Here is a 24134-nt window from a genome sequence, read left to right on the forward strand (position 1 = left end):
TGACGACACTGAACGGGGCACCGCGCCGCGAAGCGTGCACTTTGCACGTCGGTAGTCTTCGATGATCGGTCTTACGTCTTTCAACGCCACTTTGCGATCGTCTTGTATGTACACTTTTTTAAGAGCTACGTAACAACTGTTTCATCGTATTATATGAAAAACATGAAAATGAGTATATCGTATGAATATTAACCCTTTGCACTCGAAGCAATTTCAACTGTAAATCTAAATTAACTTTTCTGACTTATAGTATTTCCATTTTATACGACAAAGTGCATTTCATGCGTATGAAATTGAGTCTTGTGACTCGTACGACAGTTAGACTTTTAACAATCTTTTTATATCGAAGCTTCGATAATATAAATATCATCTTGGAACGTGATGTAACGATTTTAGTGGCGCCTCAGAGTCGCCACTCGAGTGCAAAGGGTTGAGTTATCTACATATTTAGAAATTTTGCTATTGTTACAAGTAAAAATAGAATTTGAGGTGGTTAGACATCAAATTATAATTCTTAGTAATTTCATTCGGTATGGTAAATTCTAAAACAATGGTCAACACAGAGGCCTACGTTACAATTTTTGCATTCGTATCTAGACTCGCGTCTTTTGTCGTTTGCACCGCGAACAACGCACCTTCTATTTCGGTTTTTTCCAACTGGTACACAGAGCGCAGGAAAATGTCGCTCTATTAACAGAAAGGGTTAACAAAAGTGGACAATTTGGGAATTGGAGCCAGGCGGCTCATTTTTATAGTCTGTAAAGAATGGAATGATATTTATACTTAATACGATAGGGCTTGTTAAGAAGAGAGGTTCTTATTTTCCATACAAAAATTAAAGCTTCGACTATTCGGTTGTTTTATTAACCCTTTGCTCTCGAGTGGTGACTCTAAGGCACCACTAAAATTTCTTACATCACGTTTCAAGATAATTGTTATATTAACAAAGTTTAGATTTAAAAGATTGCCAAGAGTGCAATTATTGCGCGAGTCCTAACAGCCAATTTCGTGCGCATAAAATGCATTTTGTCGCGTATAATAGAAATACTATAAGTTAGAGAAATGATTTTATATTTACAGTTAAAACAGCTTCGAGTGCAAATGGTTAAGTTTTGCCTACTTTTAGTTCTCCGGCATTTCACGAGCAGTCAAAAAAAAATGATAACGAGTTATCTTAAAACGTTGTGTTAACGAGTTATTCCTAAAAATCTCCGTCACGAATCGGATTCGTCAAAGCACTCCAAGGGGTCAATTGACTCTCTGGCGATAATGGTTCGCAGTAATTGGTTCTGTTGACGTTCAAACCTCGTCAGTAATTCACGCTAAAAATTGTCAAACCGATTGGTCGCACATGATTTATTCTTCTTTACGAAAGAAGACCATCGATCGGTCTCCCATTTTAGAGCGCGCTGTGCGAGATTCCTCCGTGAGATTGCAACAAGATGGAACGCGCAATTTCTGTTTACCCCGAATAGCTGGTGATCGGCGATTGATCCAGAGAACAATCTAACCGACTCAGGCCACACAAGGCCTCGTCGAATTGAGTTACCGTTTGAACTTCGAACGTTGCTCGTTAAAATTGCGACCCGGCCCCCTTGCTCCCCCCCAATCGGCCCGCCGCGATCCAGTTTAAGCGACACTCGACAGCCATTCAGCGATTTCCCCATTAAGTCGAACCGTTCGAAATCGAATTGGTGAACGCGAAATTCGGAGCCACAGAGTAACGAGAGAACCGTGTTCCAGATATGCCGGCCAACGAGATCCTCGAGCAGTTTGGCCGAATGTTCTTCGAGTTCTGCCAGGACTCCGGCTATGACAAGATCCTGCAGGTGCTCGGGGCAACGCCCTGGGACTTTTTGCAGGTAAATTCGTGTACCCTTTATCGTGGACCACTATTTCTCTTGCAAAAGTTCTTTCGTACATTGCTGGATTCTCCATTCGTAGATTTTTTAATATTTAGACACTGTTTAAAGTGGAATAACTTGTTTAACACGTCGAGCGCCGACACTATTTTTTCAGCAATTTTGAGAGTTCATTTTCACTGTAATATATTCGAGCGAACTGAATTCGACTGGGACGTTTCGCACGCGAAACAGTTCTAATGTCATACTATGTGATAAACGTTAACTTTCTAGTTTCGATTTAATTGGTTAAATTGCTTTGATTTCGTGAGAATTTTGAATTTCGATTGTCGGCGCTGGACGTGCTAAAATTTCATCAAATGCTTGACCATTTGGCGTGCAGACTTTTAAGTATTTAGACAATTTTTTTGAAGTAGAATGAATTGTTTACAATTGCGACGTGTCGTGATTTTCGACGAGGATTAAAAAGTTTTTTAAAAGTTCGAAGAATTGTAGACTGGAGATTTTAGGAGAAGATACCTGAAAAATTGTGATCGTTGCCACTACTAATGTATTGCTATTGTATTTTTCTTTTAACCCTTGGCACTCGAGACTATTTTAACGCGAGAATGAAGACGTTTGTTTCAATCTAAAGTATTACCATTTGGTATGATTGCTTTTATTTGACACATATGAAATAGAGTTTAAATAAAATTATATATAATAACTATATTATATTATATTATAATAATATATTATAATATAAATATATATATAAATAATATATTATATTATTATATTATAATTATATTAAATATAATAACTTACAGTATAACTTATGCTATTTTTATTTAAATTCTATTTCATATGTGTCATATAAATATATATATATATATTTACTTATATTGTAAGTTATTACTTCTATTATTTGACAATGCATCAAAATTTTAATAACGTGGAAATTCTTTTGGAAATAGCGTAGCAATTTTTAGCGTCGCCTCAGAGTCGCCGCTCGAGTGCAAAGGGTTAATTCATTTCTTTCGGTATTTTTATCTAAATCAAAATAATTAACAACACAGAGGAACGTCGCTACGAGCCACAAATAGTTAAAAATTGTTCGCACCGCAATTTCTCCGCGTACTACCCATGACTAACAAATTTAACAATTTTTATACATTTCGATGTCCGCTTGTTTCGAGTTTCAAGAAAATCGACGCATTCTGCAACAAATTTTTCGATTCCGCAAGACGTATTTCATGAAATTCCCGGTCAGAAGGTCGCGATTCCGGCGGAATCTCTAATCAGCTACCGAACTAATCTCATTAACGCGCCCATTCGAATCGGTCTTACGAAAGTTATTCAGTTCCAAAGGATGCGCGCCGACTTTCTCAGCCGACTGTATGCGTACGGTAAACACCACGCTCCGAAGAATTCCGTGCGCATTTTTTCGCAGGCATCGGATCGTTAGTTTCTGGCCGACCCTCGCGAAATTCCCTCGGGCTACGGATCGCCCGGTGACCGACTCCCGGGATTCCATCGAATCCGTTTGCTCGCGGACCAAGTGAAAGTTGCCAGAAAGGATGACACGTGGGCAGAGAGCGTCACGAGTCGTTTCGCGATTGACCGGTGTTCACGGTGGAATTTCGATCCCATTCGGTTCCATTCGGTTCCAATTGGTTCCAATTGGTTCAATTCGGTTCCATGCGGTTCCTTTCGGTTTCAATCGGTTCCATTCGGTCCTATTCGGTTCTATTCGGTTCCAATTAGTTCCAAATGGTTCCATTCGGTTCCATTCGATTCCATTCGGTTCCATTCAGACCAATTTGGTTCCATTCGGTCCCATTTGGTTCCTTTCGGTTCCATTCGGTCCCATTCGATTCCATTCGGTCCCATTCGGTTCTATACGGTCCCATTCGGTTCCATTTGGTTCCATTCGGTTCCAATTGGTTTCAATTGGTTCCATTCGATTCAATTCGGTTCCATTCGGTTCCATTCGGTTCCAATTGGTTCCATTCGGTTCAATTCGGTTCCATTCGGTTCCATTCGGTTCTATTCGGTTCTATTCGGTTTCAATTGGTTCTATTCGATTCCATTCGATTCCATTCGATTCCATTCGGTTCCATTTGGTTCCATTCAGTCCCATTTGGTTCCATTCGGTCCCATTTAGTTCCTTTCGGTTCCATTCAGTCCCATTTGGTTCCATTCGGTCCCATTTGGTTCCTTTCGGTTCCATTCGGTCCCATTCGGTTCTATACGGCCCCATTCGGTCCCATTTGGTTCCATTCGGTTCCAATTGGTTTCAATTGGTTCTATTCGATTCAATTCGGTTCCATTCGGTTCCAATTGGTTCCATTCGGTTCCATTCGGTTCCATTCGGTTCTATTCGGTTCTATTCGGTTTCAATTGGTTCTATTCGATTCCATTCGATTCCATTCGATTCCATTCGGTTCCATTCAGTCCCATTTGGTTCCATTCGGTCCCATTTAGTTCCTTTCGGTTACATTCAGTCCCATTTGGTTCCATTCGGTTCCTTTCGGTTCCTTTCGGTTCCTTTCGGTTCTATCACGATTTGTTTTCATGATCGCGTCGACGATTCTGGCCTGGGAGGCAGCGTCATCGAGAGCTCGGCCTCGAAGAAGGCGCACGTGCACCTGCGTACCCCGCGGAATGTTCATTCGCGCATTCCGCGGCCGCAGATGCATTTCTAAACCCGGGACACGACCCGTTCCAGGGAAACACGCCGGACCAGTCCGCGATTGCGGCAACGAGCCGCTGAGTAATTGGACAAAAAGCTTGTAAACTCGTTTGCGCGCGCGGAATACGGCCACGGAATTATCGCCAGAATTTTCCTGTCCATGATTGATGGATTATTACACCTTTTTCAGCCGGCCAAAGAACGCGTTCCAATCCTTTCAGCGGGATTAATGGTCGTCGTCGAACCTGCTCGATTGATTGCTATAGTTCGTTCGGAAGACACTGCGTGCACGGCTGTTTCATATTAGACGCCTTTCGATTTGTTTTTTAGCCGAGACCGCGCGGTTCCGTTCGAACGAAATACGAGTCGAATTCGTTGATCGGCGTTCGTAAAATTCGCGTCGAATCTAGCCAATTTGTTTAATCGAGTTGGTAGAGTGAATTTAGGGTATTTAGAATGTGACAATGGTAAACCTCGAAAATTTTTGTATAATATAAATGTATTAAGCAGAGAAGAAATTTTTGGAAGAATTTTTAATTCTAAAACTACCATAACGACTATTTTGACCGGCTTCACGTTTTTTATTTTAACATTGTTAATGTTGTACGTTCCCTTCCTTTATGGGAAATGATTCGATAGGTCTTTTAATACAATTATACATTATAATAAAAATGATAAACTGTCTATATACAATCAGTCTTGTCGTTCTTATAAAATAAGACACGTCAAACGCTTTTAGTGTTCAGTGAAAAGTAATATTATTCTAGAATATAGAGGCGACGTTAAAAAAAATTCCTCATCTAATTATATTCCATAGTCTTTAATGTATCCAATATTAACAATCAATCAGAATATCCGATTTTATTTAATATATTAAACAAATAATTATATTTCATTATAATTATATATTATTATAATTATATATCATTATAATTATGTACTATTATAATTATATATAATTATAATATTATATATATCAAATAAATATATTAAATAAATATTATATTTAAAGAGTTAAGCACAAAAATTTACAAAATACACGAAGTAGATTTTACATAAATTTTACAACAGACAAAAACGAATTTCCCACGTTCTTCAAGCTCAGACTTCCGTAAACCTCGCGCTGAACAACGGCTGCCTCCGTCCACAGAGTTACACTCGCGAAACGTGCAACGGCGCGAAATAAAGTCGGAAAATTAATATTCTAAACGCTGCAACCCTCTTACGAAGAGAGGACGAATACATTACCGGGTGAAAAGAGCTCGCACGAAAGTTCCTCGGCTCGAATTAATGACCGCCGCTGCGGGGGGAACCGGGCAAGAAAGGGGCGAGTAAACTCGTTCCGGTGTTCGACGCTGAAATCTGCAAAGGGCGAACGAGACCGAGCGCGCAAGAAGAAACACGAAGATGCCAATGAATGCGCGCAATGCGATTAGCGAGCTGCGGAATGCCGTCGCAGAACGAGATTATTATCGTGCCGTTTTTCTTCGCGAGGTTTCATTTCCGGTACCGGTGTCGGGCGCAAACTGTTACCCTGTAATTCGTTTCCCTCTCTCTGTCTCTCGCGCTCTCTCTCGCGCTCTCTCTCTCTCGCTCTCTTTCTCGCGCTCTCTCGCTCTTTCGCGTTCTCTCGCTCTTTCGCGTTCTCTCTCTCTGTCTCTCGCTCTCTCTCGCGCTCTCTCTCGCTCTCTTACTCTCGCGCTCTCTCACTCTCGCGCTCTCTCTCTCGCGCTCTCTTATTCTCGCTCTCTCTCGCTCTCTTACTCTCGCGCTCTCTCACTCTCGCGCTCTCTCTCTTGCGCTCTCTTATTCTCGCTCTCTCTCGCGCTCTCTCTTGCACTCTCTTACTCTCTCGCTTTCTCGTGCTCTCTTTCGCTCTCTGACGCTCTCTCCCTCTCTTTCTCCCTTCACCTCCCTCGGGTCCCGTCGAAAAATTGAAAGCCGTCACGCCTACGCCGACGGGTCGCACGCCGCGTGTATCGATCCGTTGTAATTGACATTGATAGTCGCGCCGGAATTGATACCAGCTGACAGATATTATATCGTGCAATTACCCCCTCCGTCCCCGTCCCCAGCCGACGGCCGAGGGCCGACGATATAGAAAATTCGATCGCGTGAAAGCGATGGCGTGTCCGCCCTTTCCCTGACCCGAAAGGAAATCCATTTTCCCATAATCTTTCACGGGCTGCCGGCCTGACGAGAAACCTGGTGTCGCTTAATTGCAGAATTTGGACGCCCTTCACGACCATTTAGGCACTTTGTACCCGGGAATGAGGGCGCCCTCCTTCCGATGCACCGAGAGGCCAGAAGACGGGGCGCTCATATTACATTATTACTCTGACCGACCTGGTTTGGAGCACATCGTCATCGGCATCGTTAAGGTATTTTTGGCGAAACCGTAGTGCAGCATGGTTACCGAAATCCACGAGGCTTGCTCCGTTAAATGGCAAACTACCGAGGATCCCTGAACGCTTTCAGAGTCCCTTCGAAGATCCTCGCGAAATGGATCGGCTGAGCGCATATACGTTTCGATACGTTTCTATGAAAAATAATGCTAAAAAATATACGATGCATGTAAAGATTGCATTATCTTATCGAACGCTTGATTAAACGTATCGTCGCCTCTGTTTTAGCATTGCGTTCATTGTAATGTTTCAATCGACTGTGAACACGTCTCGTTTAACCAATTAGCTGTGGTGCCGTCTTTTTAGAGAAGGGCGGAATCTATGCGTACAGTAATGTCTCTCTAATTGACGCCGAAATTGCGCACCAAAAATGGAGAATTTGGGAAGACGAGATACGATTGTTCGAGACTTGCAGCTCGTTTTTATAGTTGCTGACAATCGACAACCATAAAAAACGAGTCACAAGGCTGGTACAATCGTTTCTCCTCTTCCAAAATTGTCCACTTTCGTGGACAATCTGAGCGTCAATTAGAGAGATATCACTGCATTTCGAAAATATTACACGTCTTCCAAAAGTTCTGTACAAAGTGCATTTCTGACGTAATAATTCGCCTAATGCTCATGAATGCGTAAAATTAGGATGTTTAATAATCGACGTTGCTGGACAATCTGAGCGTCAATTAGAGAGACATCACTGCATTTCGAAAATATTACACGTCTTCCTAAAGTTCTGTACAAAGTGCATTTCTGACGTAATAATTCGCCTAATGTTCATGAATGCGTAAAATTAGGATGTTTAATAATCGACGTTCTTGGACAATCTGAGCGTCAATTAGAGGGACATTACTGTATCGCGAAAATCGAGCGGCGACGAGTACACTCGTCGATCACAGCTAACTGGTTAAGTCGTCAATAAGGCACTCGATAATAAGCACTCCGCGATGAAGCTAAAAGATGGCAAAGTTAAATCGGCCGTTCATTTCTCGTTGATCTGCCACGGTTTATTAGCATTGTTCCCATGGCATAAACCGAAGTAATTTTTATTCGAATCGAGCCACGGCACGGAAGACGGATGTTGGCGTTGCAGATTAAGCGGGAGATAAAGTCCAATCGAGGGATTTAATTAACAGAGTTTTTCTGTTTCTCCGGGGTAACGCACAGAGAGAAAGAGATTATGATTTATACGACGCCTCGAAACAGATTACCTTGCCCGATAAATATCTGCTGCATGCTTCGAGTTTCATCGGAGACAGGCCGGATGCAGCTCCTCGATAGAATTAATAAACCCATCTATGTGAAATTGACCGATTCACGCCCGCAGCGTTCGAACACAGTGTTAATGGTATTATTTTTCATAGCTGCAGCGGCATCGCGTGCCGTGAAATATCGAGTTGATCGCCGCGGCGTACGGTGTTGTTGTTTTTTTTTCTTCCTGTTTTTTCTTTTTTTTTTGCTTTAAAGAGAATGAATTGAGTTTTTGCAGGTGAACAGTTCATTATTCAATGTAACGCTATGCGAATTTTCAGCCGTCTCTGTTGCAGATTTTTCCATCGAGCGCTCATGAAATATGCAACGTCTAAATGCACTTTATCAGCGGACACGTCGATTGATCAGCAACAAATCGTTTCCCCGGCAATACCGTTCCACTTTCCCGAAGTTTGATATTCGATCGTTAATCCTACACGCACGCTGCAACAAAATTTCATTGCATCTTTCGACTTACGCTTCGTTCGTTCGTTCGTTCGCTCGCTCGCTCGAAACGATTCGCTGTTACACGCCGCTGCGAATTGTGATTCTTCAATCAAAATCACGTCACGTACTTTCGACGACCATCGACGGATCTGTGTACGCTTTTCGCTCGGAGAATCGGACCGAACGAAATCATAACGGATTACCGTCGGTGCGCGGAAACTCCGAAACTAAGGTAGCGAATGTCCGAGCGGCGAAACTTCTCGATCAACCCGCGTCGCCGCTTGGCCGGCACGCAGTTGAATCACGAGCGAGATTGATAGTTACACTATTCGTCGGTTTAATTTTCAATTTGGCCAATCCTCCCGGGCGTAAGCGAGCCGGCCTTGATTAAACGAAGTTTCAAACTTTTACCATGGCGCAGGCGGTGGCGGAAAAGCTGCACAACACGGACATAGAGATGCGGATACTGAAGACGAAAAACGAGTGTGACCACGTGCAATTCATGATAACGAACACATCCGGCTCCGGCGTCGTCTCGAATCCCATGATCGCCGAGCTGGAGACTTTGTCCGTGGGTGAGTGCGCCGTCCAGCATTCGTTATCCGCAAGATCGTTCGATCTCGACGGATCGACGGCAGGTGTTCGCGGCGGAAAGTCGGATTACAGAAATTTCTCACGGAAATGCTAAATTTCGGGTTCCTGGGGATTTTCTTGTGCTGGTGCTACGCTTGTGTAATTTATTGCTACGTCAATGGTAAAGTTTGCTCGGGTGTGAGTCAGGTGAGAAAAATCGCGGAGATACGAGGTACGTGGTACGAATTTCCTTCGAATCGTAGCTTGCGGTCTCCAAATTGCCTTCAAATTGTAACATGATGCTTCGGAATTGCCTTTAAATCGTATCATGTTGCCTTCGAATTGCATTCGAATTGCATTCGAATCGTGGGTTGTGACCTCCAAATTGCCTTCGAATCGTGTCATGTAGCCACCGAATTGCCTTCGAATCGCGTGTCATGTGGCCTCGGAATTGCCTTCGAATTGCATTCGAATCGTGGCTTGTGACCTCCAAATTGCCTTCGAATCGTGTCATGTGGCCTCGGAATTTCCTTTGAATCGTAGCTTGTGGTCTCCTAATTGCCTTCAAATCGTGACATATTGTTTCGGAATTGTCTTCGAATCGTATCATGTAGCCTCCGAATTGCATTCGAATTGCATTCGAATCGTGGCTTGTGGCCTCCAAATTGCCTTCGAATCGTGTCATGTAGCCACCAAATTGCCTTCGAATCGCGTGTCATGTGGCCTCGGAATTGCCTTCGAATTGCATTCGAATCGTGGCTTGTGACCTCCAAATTGCCTTCGAATCGTGTCATGTGGCCTCGGAATTTCCTTTGAATCGTAACTTGTGGTCTCCTAATTGCCTTCAAATCGTGACATATTGTTTCAGAATTGTCTTCGAATCGTATCATGTGGCCTCCAAATTGCCTTCGAATTGCATTCGAATCGTGGCTTGTGGCCTCCGAATTGCCTTCGAATCGCGTCGCATGGCCTCCGAATTGCCTTCGAATTATGTCACGCGGCCTCCGAATTGCCTCCGAATTGCCTCCGAATCGCGTCACGTGGCCTCCAAATCGCCTTCGAATCGTGTCACATGGCCTCCGAATTGCCTTCGAATCGTGGCAAAAGATTAAAAACAAAAAAGTTAAGTGGTCATTTTTACTCTATCATTCTTTATATTCATATTAATGTACACCATCATGCTAGCCACTGCCATTTTTTGCCGACTGCCCCGAATTTCCATAAAAACGAGCCGCGTGGTTCGAAGAATCGCGGCTTAGTATTCTCAGATCTGCCGGTTTCAATTCCGACGTCCGAACATTTCTGGGAGAAATTACTGTATACGCTGACTTCGCGCGCGACAACAATTACCAGGTGGACAGTAGTCGGGTGCGTTCGCTGAAACTTTGTTACGGAATTTCCCGCAGAACCGAAAGTGAGCCCCATGACGTTCTGCCAAGTTTTCCCATTCCATCTGATGTTCAACAGGGACCTCGACATCGTTCAGACCGGATGCACCATCACCCGCGTCATCCCCCAAGTGTGCTCCGGTAATTGCAAGCTGAACGACATCCTTTGGACAGTGAGTTTGCTTCTCTGTCATTTTTTCCGGACGCGATAGGTAATTCTCCGAATCGGTGTGCACGTTTAGCCTCGTTGATTCGCCTCCATTTCGAACGTTCGGTACAGTGAACGCAATCAGGCTATACGCTGCTCCAATTTTTCATGTTCATTTTAGCTATCGTATTTTTTTACTTCTGCACTACTTCTAATTTTTTAGTCGTTAATCGATTCTTTCAAACGCGGATAAATTTACATATATTACATGTTTACGTTGACTTTAACAATCAAGTATTTCTAGCGGACAAATTAAATCTTATTTCGTTTTAAAATAGACGATTAACACGCCTAAATGTAATAGACTCTGATCGTGAGAGATTAACTGCTTATGCAACAATTTTCCGGATGGAAGAAGAGAAATTTCGTTCCTCATATGTCTTCGTTTACTTTCATTCCTCGTGTTTTTATAACAGAAAAATCAAATCTTGTTACAATCTAAAAAAAAAAGAATAACATTCGTATTTGTTGGATTACGTATGAAATCTTCATAGCGAGTCCGACTCGTTAGAGCGCAACGGATTAAGCCGAGAAATGAAATCCGCGAAGAATTAAACGAGAATCTAATTCGGTTTAAAACTCGACTTTCAAATTGAGCGCTCGATTCGCTTGGCGGAAAAGTTGAAGGGATGATCGGTCTCGAAGTTTTTAAATACTCGTCCCTTTAAACGTAATTGTTTCCCTCCGACCTTCTTCTCCGCCGCCGATAAAAAAGCGAGACGCCCGCGTTGCCGGAGTTAAGCGGTGCACCCTGTGCATTCGCGATGAGATAATGACGAAAAATTAGTCGGGGCCGTCGTAAAGCGGGTCGGTGTCAAACGTTCCCGCGGACGTAACGATGGTGGACGGATCGATAACCGCGTTTTATTTCGCTAAACGCCGCGTTAATTAGCGGCCGCCGCGAAATTACGTTATTGTTCGGGCAGGTCGTGGCCAACGGCTGGCTATAATTCGTGCGGATTCGTACGCGCGCGCGATCATATATCTTTCAAACGCGGTTTGTTTCAAACGATGTGACACGCACCGTTGCAGCGGCATCGTTTAACGGCATTTGCATAGTCGCCGGTGCATACGGCCGCGAGCGTAATCAATTATCCGGCCGTCGTTGTTATCCCTCCGCCATAGCCGGATTCCCATTGTCTCTAGCTCAAGGAATCCGCGATCTCCAGCCACCGCGGGACGATCTTGTTCCCGCCGCATTATTATGTGGCGACGTCTTGCTGACAAATTCGGATGCTGAGCGAGACATCGAGCGCCCGTTCTCGCGCTCCGATAAATGAGCCGTTTATTTTCAGAAAGTGGCATAAGTCACTTTACCGTAACGAAAAGTGGTGATTTTTTAATGTTTATACGAAATTATTTATATAGTTATATATAGTTATACATAGTTATATATAGTTATATATATAGTTATATATAGTTATACATAGTTATATATAGTTATATATATAGTTATATATAGTTATATATAGTTATATATAGTTATATATTATTATATGTAGTTATATATAGTTATATATAGTTATATATAGTTATATATAGTTATATATAGTTATATATTATTATATGTAGTTATATATAGTTATATTATATAATTATTATTATAAAATATCAGTATCCCGAGATAACAAATACAAGTAAATCTTCTCGAAAGTTAGCATCCATATTTTTAAACCTGTTAAAACGCAAACCCTTAAATATATCGACTTAAAAACAAAATGACTTATGCCACTTTCAAAATAGACGGCTCAAATCATGATGCAGCGAACAGTCGAGTCGGGATCGTCTGGGAACTGTTGCCAAAAATTGATCCTCGCGGTGATACTTTCAAATGGAAATTCTATTTGAAAATCGCTTCGATCATTTTTACAGCGATTTCTCCCTAATTCCCTAATTCGAATTGCGCACAAAAATTGACAATTTCAGAAGAGAAGACACGATTATTTAAGCCTCGTGTCTCGTTTTTATAGTTGACGATTGTCGACGACTGTGGAAACGAGGTGCAAGGCGAGAATAATCGTGTCTCCTCTTCGAAAAATGGCGATTTTTGTGCGCATTCTGAGCGCTAATTAGAGAGAAATTACTGTATTTCGTTACTTCGTAAGAACATTTTATACTCTCTTTGCTACTAATCTGACAATTTTCAGCTGCAAAAAGTACTATAATCTGGCAAAAAGTATTCGAGCACCTTTTAAAACGCAATAATTTTTTTAGGAAATACTTTTGTTTCAATCTCGTTATTACTTGGAATGACAAAGTTGAAATAAGAAGCTCTCGTTTTTTAACAATCCTGGAACGAAAATTTGAAAAATGCATAGCTCTTGATGACTTCTATGCACACCTATTATTTCACCGAAATCGGTTAACATTGTTCTAAGTTACAACCAAGTGAAGCTCATAAAAATCACAAAATTTCTTGTCATTCCAAGTAATATCAGAATGAAAAAAGACGTATTTTAGTCCTTGAACGTTTACCAAAAATTTCAGTCATTTGGCCCACTTTTAAAAAAGTCATTGCGTTTCGAAGCCGTTCGAATACCTTTCGCCAAGGCTTATGGTTGTAATACATTTTTATTTTTCCATCATTTTTCTCCGGATGTGTCGCAGGGATCCGTTGATTTTATTACTTTTTCAGAGGCGTGAGTAGGAAGTAAAACTATCGTTCGCTTTTCTTACACCGCGGGTTTGATGTTGTTGTTAAACGAGAGTCGATGGAGCATGGTTACACGCGCGCACGTAAAAAGTACTCGCAGTTTTCTGTTTTTCATAGGTCCGACCACACTTAGAGCTAACATTCGAGAACATATTGTCGCACATAAACACGGTGTACGTGCTGCGAACGAAGGACGGAGTGACACGAGTGAACACGTCCAAGAAGCATCCGTATCTGCGCCTAAAAGTTAGTAGAAATCCAGCGCTGCAACGCGCACACGTGCATACATACGTATGTAATTCGTTGCCGCGCTCGCGGATTAAGGGTGCTTCGTTGTCACGGCGGTGTTTGTCACTTTTCCAGGGACAAATGTTGTACATACCGGAGTCGGATCTCGTCATCTTCCTTTGCTACCCCAGCGTCATGAATTTGGACGACTTAACCAGGTGAGAGCTTTCGCATGGATTTATTATACTACGTTCGCATCTTCGCGACGACTACGAGTCTCGCGAACTGAGTCAACAATTTGATTATGATATCTAGGAACGCGAAGCTAGCTTTCCGACACCGCCGAAATCTCTTCGAACGTGTTCGTATAATAGTTCTGAAATGATTTTCGTTACGAAGGAACGACAAACATTTCGTTTAACCCTTTAACTTTGCACTCGAGTGGCGACTCTAAGGCGTCGTTAAAAATTGTTACATCTCGTTTCAAAATAATGTCAACATTGTCAAATCTGTTTATGTTTAAAAATATAAACTGTGCAAAGTGTAATCACAAAATTCAATTTCAAATGTATAAAATACACTAGGTTATACAAAATGGAAATACTCTGTAGGTCAGAGAAACTATTTTGGATTTCGAGTTAAAATAGCGTCGAGTGCGAAGGGTTAAAATCGACCGGATTTTTCCAAAATTTTGGGAACCGTCGTTCCTCGAAAAGAATGCGGTTTCTGCGACAGTTTATTACGTTGTAATTTTACTTAAATATTGCTAACACTTGCTAAAAGTATTCGATCACCTTTTAAAACGCGATAACTTTTTTCACACTGGTCCAGTCGACTTGAATCTCTTGTTAAGTGTTCAAGCGTCTTGACTGTTTCAATTCTGCTATTGCATAAAATGAAACAACACAAAGATAAAGAACGCTCGTTTTTAAACTGTTTTATCTGAACCTGGAACGAAAATTTAAATAACGCGTCTACGAAACACATTTTTTAAATTTTCGTTTCAGGCTCAAATTAAAAAGGTTGGAAAACGAGTACTTTTTATCTTCTATTGTCATTTTATGTAACAGCAAAAGTTAAAAAATGCTGATCATTGTACCGTAAACTAGTCCCTTAATCACTGAAAAAAAAGATCCAAGTCAATTAGACCAGATTGAAAAAAGTGATCGCATTTTGAAAGGTGGACGAATAAATTTTGCCAGAGATTGTACAACGATATCGTGGATATTTTCGCGTCGAAAATCTTCACCAACGTGCAAGATAAAATTGCTTCAACCTATTGAAACCGTTCATGCAACGACATTCTATTTTATTTCGTATTAAAAATCCTGTTTCGCCGTAAAGTCACGAATTTACATAGAAAAAACGTCTATCGTGCATGTAAGAGCGAAACCAAAAGCGTCAACAACGCTGAAAACAATTTGATTACAGCGATGGCCAGAACGAACCGTGATTGCATTTTGAAAGATTGAATAATTTTTGGCAGAAATTGTACAACGATATCGTGGATACTTACGCTTCTCTCAGAAAATCTTCTCCAAACTGCAAAATAAAATTGCATCAGCCTCTTGAAACTGTTCATGCAACAACATTATATTTTATTTCGTATTAAAAATCCTGTTTCGCCGTAAAATCACGAATTTACATAGAAAAAACGTCTATCGTGCATGTAAGAGCGAAACCAAAAGCGTCAACAACGCTGAAAACAATTGGATTACAGCGATGGCCAGAACGAACCGAAAAGCCCCTCAAGTCAATTAGACGAGCTCGAAAAAAGTGATTGCATTTTGAAAGGTTGAATAATTTTTTCCAGAAATTGTACAACGATATCGTGGACAATTACGCGTCTCTCAGAAAATCTTCTCCAAACTGCAAAATAAAATTGCATCAGCCTCTTGAAACTGTTCATGCAACAACATTCTATTTTATTTCGTATTAAAAATCCTGTTTCGCCGTAAAATCACGAATTTACATAGAAAAAAACGTCTATCGTGCACGTAAGAGCGAAACCAAAAGCGTCAACAACGCTGAAAACAATTGGATTACACCAATGGCCAGAACGAACCGAAAAGCCCCTCAATCAAACGTGTCGCAACGCCGCCGGACAGTCGAATTAATTTCCTTGCTCGCAGGGACACGTTAATCCGCGCCGTAATTATGGAGCTGCGAATAAATTGAATCCCGCACGGCGTGAGTAACGCGAGTGCATTGTTCGGATCGGTTACGCTGGGAACGCGTCGATCACCGTTCAAGTTTCCCGTGGAACGTTCTGAAACCTGTAAAACTGTCGACGGAGCATCGTAAATCAGCGCAAACAAATGGTCACCGCGAAGAATGCAACGCGACGGGTCTCCACTTACAAAACGCGAAACATTGGCGCGCGCACGCGATCACACGGCCGGCGAGTTATAAATGATCGAACGCGTTGCTTCTGTTTTTAACGGGCCGATACACGACGCCGCGGCGGTGTCGTATCGGATTCCCACTGTTAAAACTTCGCCTCCCGCCGTTTTCAGCTCGGATTGCGAAGCATTCGACAAACCGTTCCGCGCGACGCGGCGCAGCCAGATACGTCGAGCTGAAATCCGCTTTTTCTTGAGACCGCATTTTTTTCATCGACTGGCTACATACTTCGGGCCTGGACTTTTTTTTACAGAGACGAACGCGATGAGAACGTTTGTTCTCATTTAATGTACACCAGAGTTGGGCATTGCTCGAATCGTTTCGAGTGGATATTTATCTGAGATAATTGTTAGAGTTAGTTTCTTTTTTTGGTCGAATATTTTATTCGAATATAAATTCGTCATAAGTTATTATATCGGTGTGTTCGAATATATCACTCGAATAAGTTATTTTCTAATCGTATCATGTGGCCTTTGAATTGCTTTCGAATCATGGGTTGTGACCTCCAAATTGCCTTCGAATCGTGTCATGTGGCCTCGGAATTTCCTTCGAATAGTAGCTTGTGGTCTTCTAATTGCCTTCAAATCGTGACATATTGCTTCGGAATTGCCTTCGAATCGTATCATGTGGCCTTCGAATTGCCTTCGAATTGCATTCGAATCATGGCTTGAAGCCTCTAAATTGCCTTCGAATCGTATCATGTGGCCTCGGAATTTCCTTCGAATCGTAGCTTGTGGTCTCCTAATTGCCTTCAAATTGTGACATATTGCTTCGGAATTGCCTTCGAATCGTTCCTTGTGGTCTCCTAATTGCCTTCGTATCGTGTCATGTGGTCTCGGAATTTCCTTCGAATTTCCTGAAATCCGCTTTTTCTTAAGACCGCATTTTTTTAATTTTAATATTTTATTCGAATATAAATTCGTCATAAATTATTCTATTTGTGTATTCGAATATATCATTCGAATGAGTTATTTTCCGTTCGAATTCTCCTATGCGGATAAATTCTGATTCCAATATAACATCTTATTCGAGTAGATTTTTATCTAGATAAATATGTATTTGATTGAATATTTATTCGACGGTGTCAAATAAATCATGATTCGTTAAAATAACATTTATTCGACTCTAATAAAAATAAAATTTTGGCCAACTTTGATGTGTACGAGTTCCAAAGAATGAAGCCTCTTCTGTTTGCAAGCATTTTCTGTCGGAGACAGTAAAAATGGTTCAACGTATAACCGCAGAAACAGCGACGGATCTCAGAGTCCCAGATCTACCAAGAAACATAATTAAAACGAAACTTCGAATTCCTCACGCAGACCACGTACAGAGAAACGTCTCGGAGTGGTATCACGAAGACAGGACTCATCCCCGAGCTTATGGCTGAATCTCTGGGCATCGGCTGACGTGCCTGATCATGATTGGCTGGTTCTACTTCTCCTAAATACTAATGCGCCTGCCATCGTTTCAAACTCGATTGTCTCAAAAACAAAGTCTCGCGAGAACACACGTTTTCCTTTCCTCCTCGATATATCGCTCTTGTAACTTCGATCAAGATTTACTGAAATTCGCCGTTCATCGTGCTCCTTCAACCGGTACAAATGATTTTTACGTATTCGCTCGCGAAAGCCTGAAACAGTTAGAAATTAGGGTGATACCAAAATTTGTTAATCTTATTTGACAATAACGCGTTTATTTCGATTTTTATCCTTCTTTCCGTCGTAATACTTGTTCCACGCGGACCTGAAATAACATCGATGGAAATATTATTTCAAATAACATGGCATTGTATTTCATGATTATTTGAAATGTTTATTCGAGATAAATTGTGAAATTCTTCTTGGTAATTACATTACGCTCTAATTGCAGCATTGGGTCTGATTTATACCGATATTTTCGTTCACATTTCTGCATGGTTAAATCATCGATCTGTGTGAAATGATTATCGGAGTAACGTAGGCCTCTGCGTTGAACATTGTTTTAGAATTTACCATACCGAATGAAATTACTAAGAATTATAATTTGATGTCTAACCACCTCAAATTCTATTTTTACTTGTAACAATAGCAAAATTTCTAAATATGTAGATAACTCAACCCTTTGCACTCGAGTGGCGACTCTGAGGCGTCACTAAAATCGTTACATCACGTTCCAAGATAATATTTATATTATCGAAACTTCGATATAAAAAGATTGTTAAAAGTCTAACTGTCGTACGAGTCACAAGACTCAATTTCATACGCATGAAATGCACTTTGTCGTATAAAATGGAAATACTATAAGTGAGAAAAGTTAATTTAGATTTACAGTTGAAATTGCTTCGAGTGCAAAGGGTTAATATTCAAACGATATACTCATTTTCATGTTTTTCATATAATACGATGAAACAGTTGTTACGTAGCTCTTAAAAAAGTGTACATACAAGACGATCGCAAAGTGGCGTTGAAAGACGTAAGTCCGAACATCGAAGACTACCGACGTGCAAAGTGCACGCTTCGCGGCGCGGTGCCCCGTTCAGTGTCGTCACTCCAGCGGAGCAGGTTGCCGTAAGGAAAGGGTTAACAAGCTGAGTGTACTGTACAGTAAATCCTCTCCAATTGTCCCTCAGCTTGCAACCAAAAATGGACAATTCCGGAAGAGGCGATGCGATTATTCGAGCCTCGCGGCTCGTTTTCATAGTTGTCGACAATCGGCGACTGTAAAAACGAGTCGCGAGGCTCGAACAATCGCATCCTCTCTCCCCGAATTTAACAATTTCTGTTTGCAAGCTGAAGAACAACCGGAAAGAATTGACTGTACTCGCAAAACCGAATAACATACACCAGCAAATGATCACCGAAAACATCGACATTGTTCGTTTCGAACGTTTGTTTGACCGTTCCGTGGTACAGGGTTCCCCCAAAAAGTGAGCACACAGTCCGATCATCGAAGACTACCGACGTGCAAAGTGCACATTTCGCGGCGCGGTGCGTCGAGGTCAGTGTCGTCGCTCCAGCAGAGCGGGCTGCCATAAGGAAAGTGTTAAATAGGCCTCGCGCGTATTAATTCATCGGCCGGCGTCCCCCGTCCCCGCCGCTAAAATATTTCGCCTGGCCTTTCCGCGGCGATAACGGTCGTAGATACGATTCGATAGCTACCAAACGGACGCGACGGCTCGTGTAATTACCGTCATCCCCGTGTCTCGTTCTGTCGCGCCGCGGCCCCATTAATTCTTGTCACGGCGCCACCGAATTAGCCTCGTTCGAATAAAATCCGCGGCTCTCGTTTTTCACGGGGTTTTCGCCCTTTACGATCGGCCTGCGCCTCGTTAGTCCGCGTGCCACGTTTCGGATGCAACGGACGTGTCCCCGACAACCGTACGCTCTATGCATTTTCACGCTGACACGCGAGAACAGTACCGTCTTTCCATAGCAATCCGACACCGGTGTCTGTTTCGCGGTGTCATCGGAATGTCTCGCGGACGCGGTCTGCTTTATCGGTTTGTTATGTATTTCGCCGTTGGACCGGTGGTGACCTTTGACCAACGAGCGAACCTCGCGGAATCAAAATAGCTTTCTCCTTGTTTCCACGTTTCTTCGAACGTGTCCGTTTTGATAAATGTGCGCCGTCCGACTCGCGCTGTTCGTATCTTCGCAGCGAGTTTTCCTCGCAGCGTTTCACCCCCACTGGTCCGGAAAATTTGGTACAGGTGACAGGGGACGTGGTTAAAGTCGAGAACCGTCGCCACCGTTCAGGATATTTATGGTTGCTTCGAAGTAGGACCTTCGCAGGAACTGTGCAGTAAAATCACTCTCGAGGAGCCCGCGCTCTCAAAGCTTTCTCCTTAATGTCGCGACAGAGCTTCGACGTTCGTTGATCTTTCGCAACACCGGTTCGTACAGTGTAAGGATTCATGAAACTTGGTGCAGGCAGCCCTCCGACAACACGGCGGCATCCTATAGCGAAAGCTCTAACACGATAGGATATAAATTGCGGGAATCCTATATATAGCAGTGCAACCTGCAACACTGTTTCGCTCTAACGCGATAAGAAAACTGCGAAGACTTTTGTACGACGCTGTACTTCTACAGCATTGGATAAAGATAATGATTTTTCTTTTTGATATATTGAAAAACTGAATTATCTTAAAATAATGACGGGAAGGAATAATGAAATATAATGACTTTTTACGGGAAAATATAATTGTTATAATTGAGGGTGTATAAATATAAACCGTATATAAAGAAAAATATAATGATTTTACGTGAAGATATAATTGTTATAATTAAGAGTATATAATTATAAACCGTATATAAATAAAAATATAATGATTTTACGTGAAGATATAATTGTTATAATTAAGGGTATATAATTATAAACCGTATATAAATAAAAATATAATGATTTTACGTGAAGATATAATTGTTATAATTAAGGGTATATAATTATAAACCGTATATAAATAAAAATATAATGACTTTACATGAAAATATATTTGTTATAATTAAGGGTTTATATAAATATCTAATAATAATAATAAATATAAATATGTAATATTATATAATATAATTTATGTTATATTATATAAATATAAATATAAATCGCTGAAAGAAGCCGAAAATTCAAAAGAGAGCTGCAAAAGTGTCTATCTTCATACCATGAAATCTACGATGACCTTGTAAGAAGCACCAAACAAACCAAAATCACAGATTGTTTAAAGGGGATAGAAGGTGCAAAAAGTCTGAACGAGAAGAAGAAGCTTCAGAAAGTGAAGCTGACATCGTTCAATTATTTTAATATTTTTTTTATATCAATAATTTCAATCGCGAAAAGACATTCTCGTTCGATTGTTGCTACATTAAATGAAAATAATATTTTCTTTCTATAATAATTGTTATCTATATAATGTGTAATGTGTAACAATTTTGGTATAATAATTATTTTCTCTATTTTTCTCGTTTCCTGTTCTACATACATTCATGTCTTCAAGTAAAAGTTGAGTTCCTCACATTAAATTAAAAAAAGAAAATGTTTCTTTTTTACCAAGCTTTCGGTGCCCTTTTTGCACCGACTCTGGGTCTCGTGTGACACGGTTTCGCGCGACACGGCATTTTCTAGGGTTACCTGTATTCGAATGCAAAGCTTCATCGCGCGCATAAAGCTCTGACCTTTCGCCAGGCCGCGCAGAGCATAAAAATGCATGAAACGTATCGGCTGGAATCAATCCGTAGGTTTCGCTGCGAATCGTGTTACCACGGTGCCGCAAATTAACAGCCGTCTCTCCGACAAGGATTGATTAGAACCGAGATTTATTCGCGCCGTTGTCAAACTAGAGCGCTTCGTGATACGAAGCTCGATCTCTCGATCGACACATAGAGCGACAAGCTTTTGCGGCCGTGGCGTCGCTCGCAACATAGCCAACCGATTAACAGCCAGATAATTCTGGGGGCGTAGTCAGAGTGGTCCGGGGATTTATTCAGAGCGTCGGGCTTGTTAGCGGATAAATTTCGAGCTTAACCGAGTTTGCTCTCATTACGCGTCACCTGCGCGCCGCGGCAACTTTCTTTTGTGCTCGCCGCCGCGCCGGCGAGCTCAGATGTCCGGCGTGCATTGGATTAGACGGCGGGAACGCGCGCGAGTTACGTGCAGCTGGATTAGCTTGCTGGCAGCACAACGCGCCGGAAAAACACGCGCGCCGGCGTATATCATATAAATTTATATAAATATTATTACTTATATATAATATAATATATAATAATACAGTAATATAAATAATAATAATATATAATAATATAATAATATAAATAATATTTTATATATATATATATATATTACTATAATATAAATTTAATAATATAATATTATTATATATAAATAATATTTTATATATATATATTACTATAATATAAATTTAATAATATAATATTATTACATATAAATAATAATAATATATAATAATATAATAATATAAATAATATTATATATATATATATTACTATAATATAAATTTAATAATATAATATTATTATATATAAATAATAATAATATATAATAATATAATAATATAAATAATATTTTATATATATATATTACTATAATATAAATTTAATAATATAATATTATTATATATAAATAATAATAATATATAATAATATAATAATATAAATAATATTATACATATATATATTACTATAATATAAATTTTCACCGGCCACGGCGGAAGAGATATTTTTCGCGGTTTGCTAACCCCGCCGGCCGGGAACGCCTACGTTTCAGTTTGCATTCTCGCGGAGCCCCCGCCGCGCGAAATGCGAATCATTGCGCCCGTTTATCGCGCGCCCCGTCGACCTCCGACGTTTCTCCTCCGATTTTCCCGGCCGGCGTGTTCCCGTTGCAGCGGATGATCGAATTGCCGAATTTATTAGCGAACGATTATCAATATTAGCAATGCTGATCGGTTTTAAATATTCACGTGTCCCGATAGGAATTTCTTTCGGCTGTTGCCGTGATGCTTCGTAACGTTCGTAAGCTTTCCAAAAAAATAACGTGTAAATATAAACGAGATATATACGAGATATATAAATGTAAACATTATAAAATATTAATAATAACGTATTGTATAGAAATAACGTATTCGTTATTTAACAATCTATAAAAATCATCGTCGTCAGTGATAACAATATTTGCTTCCAAAAGTCAATGTTAGACACTTGTAAGGAAGTTTGACAAATTTTGGCACTCTACTACTATAATAATAATAGATAAGATAATAATAGATACTATAATCCTATACTACAACATAATAGACTGATACAATAGTATAATAGATATACAGGGTATCCCAAAATTATTGTATTTCTGGGAACGGAGGGGTTCATGAGACCATTTGAAGTAACTTTTTCCTTAGCGGAAATGCGATCCGCGGCTTAGTTTACGAGTTATTAACGAAAAACGGTGATCAATGAGAAGCGGGATCAGCTGGCGCGTGGCGGCCGAGCCAATGAACGGGACTGGGCTCCTTGCGCTCGTTGGCTCGGCCGCCTCGCGCTAGCCGAGCTCGCTTCTCATTGGTCAGTGTTTTTCGTTGATAACTCGTTAACGACGCCACGTAGAACATTTTTGTAAAGGAGAAAGTTACTTCGAATGATCTCAGGAACCCCATATTTCCCGGAAATACCACAATTTTGGGACACCCTGTATAAATAGATAAGATACACCAAATTTCATGCATACGCGGTATTTTGACTCCGAAGAAGAAACGAAAAACACGAACAAACGATAACAAAGGGAGCTGGAAACAATTTTCATGGTCGCGAACAAACTCGCACGGGTTCAAAATTAAATCGGTATTTCCGGGTCGTCGAGGTTGCCTCGTTAATTTCCCGTCTTCGCGTAAAAATCGCGTCATCACGGAATTCCCAGAAAATTGCGCTAATCGAAATTCGATCAATTTCTATCGACATAGGAACGAGCTCCCGCGGCATTTATTTTCCGCCGTGTCACCGAGTCGGTGACACTTTCTCCTCCGAAATGTCGGCGTGAAATCAAGGAATCCGTATACCTTTTTTCTTTCTTCTTTCGCTTCCGACGCCATCGATCACCGCAGGTGGGGACTGTACTTGAGCGACATCCCCCTTCACGACGCCACCAGAGATCTCGTGCTGATGTCGGAGCGGTTCGAGGCTGATTACAAATTAACGGTGAACTTGGAGCTTCTTACCGATAAATTGCAGCAGACGTATCGCGAGCTGGACAGCGAGAAGAAGAAGACCGACAGGTAAGGAGGATTCCACCGTCGGCGTAATTTTCTGATTAAGGAAATCCCCATTGGCCTCGTTAGACGTTTATCCTGACGCAATTTCTGGCCGGCGACGGCCGGCCAGTTTTTCCCTTCGCGGTACAATTTCTTGACAGGATACTCTTCCTCGCCGGAAATTGGATCGCGCTCGTTTTTTTTCCCTCCCTCCCACCCTCTCTCTCACTCTCTCCCGCTTTCTCTCGCACTCTTTCTTCTCTCTCGCGCTCTCTCTCTTTCGCGCTCTCTTACTCTCGCGCTCTCTTACTCTCGC

The 24134-nt window shown here is 41.2% G+C and overlaps 1 protein-coding gene across 1 annotated transcript in view; it reads left to right on the forward strand.

Annotated features, from left to right (window-relative positions):
• Window positions 1-24134, forward strand: part of Gycbeta100B (guanylate cyclase soluble subunit beta-1-like) — a 66077-nt gene that overhangs the window by 12102 nt on the left and 29841 nt on the right. Inside the window, exons 4-10 of the mRNA XM_033467824.2 lie at window positions 1744-1862; window positions 6762-6917; window positions 9055-9208; window positions 10613-10767; window positions 13573-13701; window positions 13819-13901; window positions 23672-23842. Coding sequence (XP_033323715.1) covers window positions 1744-1862; window positions 6762-6917; window positions 9055-9208; window positions 10613-10767; window positions 13573-13701; window positions 13819-13901; window positions 23672-23842 — 967 coding nt within the window. The remainder of the gene's footprint in view (window positions 1-1743; window positions 1863-6761; window positions 6918-9054; window positions 9209-10612; window positions 10768-13572; window positions 13702-13818; window positions 13902-23671; window positions 23843-24134) is intronic.

The sequence above is a fragment of the Megalopta genalis genome, chromosome 4 (assembly GCF_051020955.1).
Source record: "Megalopta genalis isolate 19385.01 chromosome 4, iyMegGena1_principal, whole genome shotgun sequence".
NCBI classification, from domain to species: domain Eukaryota; kingdom Metazoa; phylum Arthropoda; class Insecta; order Hymenoptera; family Halictidae; genus Megalopta; species Megalopta genalis.